At 57.7% G+C, this 9,186-nt stretch overlaps 1 protein-coding gene across 1 annotated transcript in view; it reads right to left on the reverse strand.

Moving 5' to 3' along the window:
* Window positions 1-1,087: 1,087 nt before the first annotated feature.
* The window catches only part of PSD (pleckstrin and Sec7 domain containing), a 74,821-nt gene continuing 66,722 nt past the window's right edge, over window positions 1,088-9,186 (reverse strand). Inside the window, exons 9-14 of the mRNA XM_015412196.1 lie at window positions 7,558-7,736; window positions 4,975-5,045; window positions 3,452-3,609; window positions 3,052-3,196; window positions 2,303-2,446; window positions 1,088-1,561 (exon numbers count right to left, since the gene is read on the reverse strand). Of these exons, the coding sequence (XP_015267682.1) occupies window positions 1,334-1,561; window positions 2,303-2,446; window positions 3,052-3,196; window positions 3,452-3,609; window positions 4,975-5,045; window positions 7,558-7,736 (925 nt within the window). The 3' untranslated portion in view covers window positions 1,088-1,333. The remainder of the gene's footprint in view (window positions 1,562-2,302; window positions 2,447-3,051; window positions 3,197-3,451; window positions 3,610-4,974; window positions 5,046-7,557; window positions 7,737-9,186) is intronic.

A 9,186-nucleotide genomic window follows, 5' to 3' on the forward strand; every position in this document is an offset into this window, starting at 1 on the left:
ATCTCCACTGGGCCTGCTCTGTGCCCAGCAGCTGGGCTTCCTTCCCGTACCAGCCTCTCTTCGCTGCATGCATGTTGCAAGTCAAGCATTCGAGCTGTACCCTTTAAAGCCCTTGGAAATGATGCGTTTAAAGGAGCAGGGTGTCTGTACAGGGGCCGCGGTGGGGGTGGCACAGCTGTGCGGCCGAGGGTGGCGATGGGAAACCCCCCCCCCGCCTGTCCGGCGGAGCCCCAACCCAAGTGCCCTCTCCTGCTGGTTGGGTGCCCCGAAAGTGATGTGGGTCGGTTTCTCTGCCCGGGCTCTTCTTCCAACGCACCAGCTGTACAAGTAGGCCAGGACTGAGCCAGAGGCCTCTCTGAAGGTGGCCGGCCAGCACGCTCACCATCCACACTGAACCTCTGGTGGGGGGGGGGGGGGGAAAGGACTAGAAGGGGGGGGGCGCATGAGACCCCCCCCGAGTATGGCTTTATGGTGCTGGCCCCACCTGAAGGCATCATCCTCTGTTGCTGCCTCCGCCGCCACCCCTCCCGGGTCTACCCTGCAGAAGTGCTGGTCTCGAGGCCCCCGTCCAGACCCTGGAGCCAACGGCATATATGTGCAGAGCACAGCTCAAGGGCCAGTCAAGGGCCGGCTTGTGCTGGTGGCAGACACATCACTGAGCCCGCCCAGGGTTGCTGCTGGTGAAGGAGGGGGGGTGGTGTCAGTGCAGGAGTTGCTGGCGCACCCGCAGGTGTGGTGTGGTGTGGGGGCTGCTGGAGGCGGATGGCTCTTGGCCCCCTCTTCCCCCCCTCCCCTCGCTCAACAAATCTGACCACCAAACGTGGCTCCTCATGACCAGGTTTCTATAGATCTTCCCCAACCCACATCAAAATTAGCATTCCCAAACGCCGTGGGGCTCAGCTTTGTCAGGTACTAAAAGTTTTTAAAAACATTTTATCACCAAAAGTGTAAGAAACTGGTGGCGGTGGGGGGGAGGGGTTTGAATCGAAGGCAGCCAGGGTACCGTCGCTTCTCTTGTCCTCGTTTGTGTGTGCAAGAAATGGGCCGTCTTCTCCCCCCCCTCCCCCCCTCCCCGGTGCCGTGAGGGACTCTGGAAAGCCGCCCTGCTGCCTTGCGATGCAGGAGGGCGGTTTGGGCAGCTTCACTCACCCCAGCAGGCTCCCCAGTCCCAAGAGGCAGAGGAAGGCTGTGCAGGCTGGGAGGGCGAGCAGGAGAGGCCACAGGCCCTCTCGCTGGCTGGTGAAATTGTCCGAGGACTCAGTCTGACCGCAGAGTTCCTGGCCCTGGAGAATGAAGTCATGCAGCCACCCTCCTGGCAGGCTCCGGTGCCCTTCTAGGACTTCTGCAGGCTGCTGGTGGCTTGTCGGTGGTTGCACTTGACCCCCCGGGGGCCGGTGCCGGTTGGCTCCTGGTGGACGGAAAGGTTGGACCGCGACTTCTTGAGGTGGTCCTCAGTGCTAGCGGTGGTGCTGAACAGGGCAGCTTCCAGGGCCGCCAGGTCTTCGGAGCCAGTCTTCAGCTTGGCACGCATTAATGTGGCATAGATGCCATAGCGTGATTTCTGTGGCCAAATGAGAAGTGAGAGGCAGCTGATCTTCCACAAAACACCCCCCCCACACACACCTCTGCTCTCGTCTCACCGGGCCGGTGTGGTTTCTCATTCTGCTACAGCCTAAAGAGAAACGGGCGCTTGGGTGCACGACTGGGAGAAAGAAGCCCCCAAGAGGCAAAGGAGATTGATCCCCACGGAGGGTGCGGGGGTGTCTTTAAAATACCGTATGATGCCCTTCCGGTTCTCACATCTCCAGAAAGCATCTGGGGCTGTTCAGTTTAGAAAAATGACTCACAGGAGGAGCTGACGGAGGCACCATGAAAGGGAACCAACGTCTCTGGAAGGCACGCAGGCCTTCCCCCAGGGGGGCTGGCGGTCTTAGAAGGCCTCCAAAGAGGGCTGGAGGAAGGTGGCTACTGGCCAGAATGGGTAACGGGTCCAGCCCAGTCTGTACACCTCTGAGGTGCGCTGCGGCTTGGAAACCGGATGCTGGGCACAGTTAGCTTCCCTTTTGTCCAGCAGCCCCTCTGAGCCCATCGGTGCAAGGCTGAGCTGAGCTGAGCTGCAGACCAACCAGATGGCCGGGGGGGGGGGGGGGGGGGGGGCCCGGGGGGGGGGGGAGGAGAGCCATCCTCCTGTTTCACCTGCAAGCAGGAGGAGGCCTGGCTGCCTCTCAGGCGAGCCTCCCTTTCCCCGCGGGGTCAGCCATGGGCTTGGTGTGGAACACACACGGGATCCTCTGTGACTGACCTCAAACACCAGGTATTCCTCCTTCTGCTTCAGCTCCTCCCACTCCTTGCCCTTGACCTTCTTCTCGGGCAGGGAGGCGTGGTGCTCCAGCAGCTCAGCGGCCATAGCTCTGAATTTGGTTTCGTGACTTTTCAGTTGCTCCTCCTGGAGAGGGGGGGGAGAGAGAGAGGGGGGTCAGGGCATCCCCTTTCACAGTGGGTGGTGTTGAGCCGGGGCCTCCCCCTTCCTGACCCACCCAAGCCCCACTGCCCTTCTGGCTGGAGCCTCTGCTGCTCTTAGAGCACTTCTCGGCCCCCTTTCAGAGAAGCGAGGAAGCGCCCCCCCCCTGGACACAGCAGCCTCCGGCTTCCACAAGCCCTTCCCTCAAGGCAGCCGCTCTTGACACTCCCCCCCCCATAAAAGCAATGACACTGGAGTGCTGTCGAGCTGTGACTAAGCTGGGACTGACTCGTGTGGCTCCAGCCTGGGGCTAAGCAGGGGTGGGCTGGCCATGGCCTTCCTCAGCCTGGTTGGTCTCCCATCCAAGAACTGATCAGGGCGGACCCGGCTTCGCTTCCGAGGTCCGGTGCGTTGGGTCAAAGCTGGGCTAGGCAGGCTTCCTTATGTCCAACGTAGGAGTCAGGTCAAGGAGACCGTTCAGGGCGACTCCCTTTCTCCTCCAGCCAGGAGGCTCCTGTGGCTCCCTCCTCCAGTTCAGTCCTCTGGCGGCAGCCCCTAGAAGGCGGCAGCCCCGCCCATCCGGCGCTTACCTGAGACAGCCGCGTGGTGGAGCTGGGCAGGAGAGGGCGGCTGAATTTCTTCTGGGACCCAATGGCGGCTGGGAAGGGTGGGGCAGAAAACATGGCGGCCACCACATTGATGCGTGTGATCCAGGAGTGCATCTGCTCTGTATTCCTGGCAGGAGAGAGAGAGAGAGACAGAGTAAACCAATATGGGCTTTGCACAGCTGAAACCCTGCCTGTGCCAGTGTCCCGGTCGTGCAGCCAAGGGAGTGTCCGACCGACCGACCGAGCGGCCGGGAGAGCAGCCACAACGCCCCCTCGGACCCTAACCCCCTGGGGGTGATGTGCCCGGTGTCAGCGGGGCTTCTGGGCGATGCCTGACTCTGGAGCGGCACAGCAGCCCGGGCCCAGGGCTCCCCCGACTCACGGGGCCTGGAAGAGGAAGATCCTCCAGTCAGCCGTCCTGAGGTAGAAGACGTTGGGTCTCTTGCTGTAGTCGGAGGCCTGGGTGGCCAAGCAGTGGTGGACGCTGATGGCGTGCTTCAGCTCCTCCTCGGCCAGGGCCTTGCCGGGCTTGTACTCCTCCTGAAAGGCGGGGGGAGTGGGGGAGAGACAAGGTGAGACACTCGCTCCTCCCCGGGGAGGTATGGGGCTTTCCCCACTCATCGAGCCCATGAAACAGGCAGGCAGGCAGGCAGGCAGGCAGCCACACTTGGAGCTACACCGGGGACCCTTCCATGTGAGCGGCACTGGACTTGTCTCCCAGGATTTGGGGGGGGGGGAGGGGAGGCTAGCACAGGCCGGGTAGGAGCCTCCCTGACCCACTTTTGCTGCGGGACTGCTAGAAGCAGAAGAAGAGAAGAGATTGGATTTATACCCCATGGCCCTTCACTCGGAGTCTCAGAGGGGCTTACAAACTGCCTTTCCCTCCCCCTCCCCACCACAGACAGACATCCTGTGAGGTGGGTGGGGCTGAGAGAGCTCTGACAGAAACGGCTCTTTTTCAAGGACAGCTCTTGACAGAGCTTGTGACTGACCCAAGGTCCCACCAGCAGGTGCAAGTGGAGGAGGAGTGGGGAATCAGACCCGGTTCTCCCAGATTAGAGTCCGCGCTCCTAACCACGACACCAAACTGGGAACAGGAATGCTGTAGCTGTTCTTGGAGAGTTCTAACTTTCCAGGATGCCAAGGATGCCAGAGTGGAGGGAGAGTCTGCACAAATGACCCCCCCCTCCCCCCGGGGCTCCTCTCGTGAAGGGGGGTGGTGGTGGTGGTGGTGCTCCCGCTAATGCCTGCCAGGGGAGGGACTGACGCCTCTTCAGCCACCCTCTGCTCCTGCGCCCAGCCTGTCCCACGCCTCTCTCTCCTCCCCCCCCCCAGTGCTGGGGGGGGGGAGGAGCTCAGCATATGTACCGATTCCAGGCGGCAGAGCAGCCCCCCCTCCCCTGCTCCAAAAGGAGAATGCTGAGAGGCAGCCAGCAAGGACTGGACAGTTTTCTGACAGAGAAGAGTTGAAAAACGAGCGACTCCTTTCCTTGCCCCCTTTCAGGCCGAGGGTGGTGAGAACTGCGAGACGGGCCACCTTTCACAGGGTCACCCATTGCAGAAGAGTCTCCCTCCCTCCCTCCCTGCGCGGCCAGTCTCTTGTCTTGTGCTTCCCCTGCCAGCTTCGCTGGGTGGAGGGGCTCCTGGCCTTGACAGCCACTGACCTCGGAGCTTCCGTGCAGCCTTGAGTCCCATTTCCCCACTTCACCCATTTCCCCAGCTACTGCCCATGAGGAAGCCCGACTGATCCAACCTCCTCCTTCCGTCTGCAGGATTTGCATGTGTTAGTGTGCTTGGGGGGGAGGGGGGTTGTGGTGGTGTTGGTGCATTCTTCTCCCCCCCGCCCTGGAAATGTGTACAGCTCTGCTGTCATCCCCCCCCTCCCGGCCCCTGTTGTCCTTGTACCTTCTGTAGATACAGGATCATCCCCTTCAGGATCCCATGGAACGTCTTCCATCCCCGCTTCCCTCTGGGTGCTGCCGAGCAAAGGAGAGGGTCAGTAGCACAGAAGGTGGCAGAACGGGTAAAAGCCAGCCCAGCGGCTGCAGTGCTTGTTGGCATCCAAGGGCTGCTGGCTGCCCCCGAGGCAGGGCTCCGCACAGGGCAGGCCGCAAGGTGCCACCTGGGTAGGGTGGGTTTCGGGGAGGGGTTCTGCTGCTGGAGACCAGCCAGGCTCCTCCGCAGAGCGCACGCGGGCCTGTGTCACTCCGGGCACTGCTCTCCTCGACACCTCCAGAGCAGGTGGTGCAGGGCGGGCTTGGCGCTGGCCTTTCTCCCCCACCCTTCGGAGCCCGGCACTTGCAGGGTCAGCAGCAGGTAATCCTCTCTCCAAACCTTTTCCCCTACGGCGGCAGCAGCAGCAGCAGCCTGCATGGTTGCCTTGCTGGCATCTTACTGTCAGACCCCAGAGTAACCACTCTCTATGCAAGAGTCCTTAATTAGGTTTATGGGAAAGACCTTTGCCAGAACTAACAAGCAATAGCACAGGGTCGGGAATTGGGGAAAGGGTCCCACCCCTCAACACGTCACACCCTCTCAGGCACACTACAGGTCATGAAAGACTATGCGACCTAACTAGCCCTATTCCAGCTGGAACCTGTGAACCACATGGGGGTAGCTTTGGGGAAAGAACAAGCGAAGCCTCTACGCAACTCCATGCACTCATTCTCACACTCTCCCCCCCCCAGGAATGTCAAGGAGGGCTGATAAGCAAACAAGCGGAGCCAGCAGGTGTGCAAAGCGGGCAGAGGGGTTACGAAAGGAAAAGTGGGCATTAGCAGCAGTAGGACAACAATACACAATCAAGGATCATGGTACAAAGATGGGGGCATTACTCGTGGTAGGGGTCCGAACCTGAAGCACTGATGTCAATTCTGGGTTGTGTAGCTCCAGGAATTCCTAAAATGTGGTGCCCAAAACTGGACACAGGACTCCAGGTGAGGCCTGACCATAGCAGAATAGAACGGAACCACCACCTCCCTTGATCTGGACACAATGCTTCTGTTAATGCATCCTAAGATTGCATTAGCTTTCTTCACAGCCACATCGCACTGCAGGCTCATGTTTTGCTTGTTATTAACCAGAACACCCAGGTCCCTTTCATGTGTGCTGCTGTCAAGCCAAGTCCTACCCATTCTATATCTGTGCCTTTGGTTTTCTGGACCTAAGTGTAGGACTTTGCACTTCTCTCTATTGAAATTCATTTTATTTGTCTCCGCGCCACTGTTCCACCTATCTAGATCATTTTGAATCCTGACTCTGTCTTCTTCAGAGTTAGCAAGCCCACTCAGCTTCGTGTCATCTGCAAATTTGATAAGCATCCCCTCTATGTCTTTCTCCATATATAAAAACATCGAACAACACCGGGCCCAGGACTGAGCCCTGCGGCACTCCACTCAAGACTTCCCTCCACGTAGGCGCAGAGCCATTTACGAGCACTCGCAGGGTATGATTTTTCAACCAACCATGAATCCATCCAACGGTTGCACCATCCAGCCCACACTTAACCAGCTTATCCTCAAGGATATCATGAGAAACTTTGTCAAATGCTTTACTGAAATCTAGATACACTATATCCACAGCATTGCCAGAGTCAACCATTTTGGTAACTCTGTCAAAAAAGGAGATAAGGTTGGTCTGGCATGACTTATTCTTGATAAACCCATGCTGGCTACTACCAATTAACTCATTCCATTCAAGGTGCTCACAGAAATTGCATTTAATAATCTGCTCTAGAATTTTTCCAGGTACTGATGTCAAACTGACAGGCCTGTAATTTCCTGGGTCTGTCTTTTTTCCCTTCTTGAAGATCGGGACAACATTCGCTCTTCTCCAGGCTTCCGGCACAACACCAGTACTCCAGGACATCTCAAAGATTAGAGCCAGAGGCTCTGAAATAACATCTGCAATTTCTTTTAGCACCCTGGGATGCAAGCCATCCGGCACTGGAGATCTGAAAGTATTTAAGGCAGCTAGAGGCTCTCTAACCATTTCCTTACTTACTCTGGACTGGCCGTTCCTCCTTCCTTCATATCCCCTGCATTCTTCAGTTTGTATACAGCTCACCTTACGGTTAAAGACTGATGCAAAGTGAGAGTTGAGTAATTCTGCTTTGTCTTCATCCCTTGTTAAGGCTTGACCGTCTTCCCCTAGCAATGAGCTTACTCCATCCCTGTTCTTCTTTTTGCTCCGAACATAGGCATAGAAATTTTTCTTCTTGTTTTTAGCATCCCTCGCAAGGCTCAGCTCCATCTGCGCTTTAGTCTTTCTGACACCATCCCTACAGATTCGAGCCTGCTTCTTGTACTCACCCTCAGTAATCTGACCCTCCTTCCATTTCCGGTACTTCTCTTTAGAAATTACCACCTTACTGAGCTAATGTGACCCTCCCCGCCAAATTCTGCCCAGCTCCAAGGCAAGAAGCTGCTGCCTCCAGCTTAAGCTCCCCCCTGTTTCCCTTCCCTCCCTCCCGCCCCCCAACATGCATACTTTTTTTGCAGTCGGGCTCAGCATGGCTCTTGCGGACCAGGAGGCCGTGCTTGTAAGTGGCTATGCTGGGGTCCTGGGAGAAGTCCAGGAAAGGGTTGCTGCCGCTGCTGATGCGCTTGATGGACTTCGGATTGGGGTCTGCCAGCTCTGAAAGGGACTTGCGCAGTTCTTCTTCATCTCTGGAGGGCAAACAAGAAGCAGGGATCAGTTTCTTCAGAACCAGCTCACTCCTTTCTCCCCCCCCCCACTGCATAAGCTCTTAAGCACAAAAGTGGAGGTGGCCCATGGCAAGGGCCCCATTTCCAGTCCTCCTCAGGACCCACACCACACCAGACCAGACTTTCTGAGAGCCAAACTAGACACCAGGCAGCGTCACCAGCACAGCTCCCAGGTTATTGTTCTCAGGCGGGTGAGGTCAGAAGCCCGATGCAACGGGTCTGCCATGGGAAACGGCCCCGGTGGAGCTGCTCTGGTACCCATGTCAGGACCCAGCGGGGCTCACAAGTGGTTTCCTGGGGTGGTTTCTGCTGAGGAAGGTGGAGAGCTGGGTAAGAAGGTTTTCTTCCCTCCCTTCCCCTCAGGGTCCTGATCAGATTTGTTGTGTCCCCCCCCCCGGTGACTGATTAACTGCATGGGGGGGGGGCAAAAGCTCCTGTCACAGAACTCCCAGGGCCTCATCTGGCTTGCCCCCCCCATTCTCTCAGCAAGGTGAGGGAGTGCCACCATTTTGTACTCGGAAGGGGGATGTGGGTCACCACCACCACCACCACCTTCTGTACACCCACCCTGACGGGGTGCCGTCTAAGCAGCAGACTGTTGGTTCTGGCTGGGCCCCCCCTACGCAGGCTGCATGCAGGCAGTTATTTCTGGGATGCAATCAGGGTGATTCCCCCCCCTTGAGTCACCATCATTTTAGGACTGTAACAGAGACTGTTTAACAGAGCCGTTTTTGCATTGGCCTTCGGCCTTTGGAGCACTTCGAGGATTTTCCTTCCACGTCACTCCCCACCTTCACTCCTGCATTTAGATTTTTGCTCTACGTGCGTTTTTCATGATTCCGTCCCCAGAGCAGTTTCAAAAGAGTGTTGATCCGCGTTTTCTGAGACCTCTTTGGCAATGGATTTTCCCCCCTTTGAGCCGGTCTCAGCACGCACATGTAGAATCCTCGCCCATTTCCCCTCCCGGTCTCTCTTGGTATTTTTTTCCCAGGCAGGAGATGGCACTCACCTGCGCTATTCCCTGCCCATTACCAGCATCATATTTCAGCCAATCAACTCTTGCCGGGCGGGGCACAAGGTGGGCTCTCCTGTCTTCCTTGCTTTCTTCCCTTTCTTCTGCTTCTACTCCTCCTGCATCTCGCCTGGCAAACTAAACGGCAGGGAATTCCCCAGCACAATGGGCCTACTTCCCACGCCCAATCTTTCCAGGCGATCCAAGCATGGCTCCTGGACGAGTGACTCGCAACGTGGACATCCGTGTGGTGGTAGTTCAGGCACCCGGCTGCCACCCCTCTTCCTGCCTTCTGCCCCCGCCACTCGCTTTCTGCCTCTTTCTACCACCCCACCCTTCTCTCTTTCTCTCTGTCTCCCCCCCCCCCCCCTTCCCCTTCCACCCCCTTTGGGGCCTTTT

Source organism: Gekko japonicus, unplaced genomic scaffold (assembly GCF_001447785.1).
Source record: "Gekko japonicus isolate JY-2015 unplaced genomic scaffold, Gekko_japonicus_V1.1 scaffold2413, whole genome shotgun sequence".
Lineage (NCBI taxonomy): Eukaryota > Metazoa > Chordata > Lepidosauria > Squamata > Gekkonidae > Gekko > Gekko japonicus.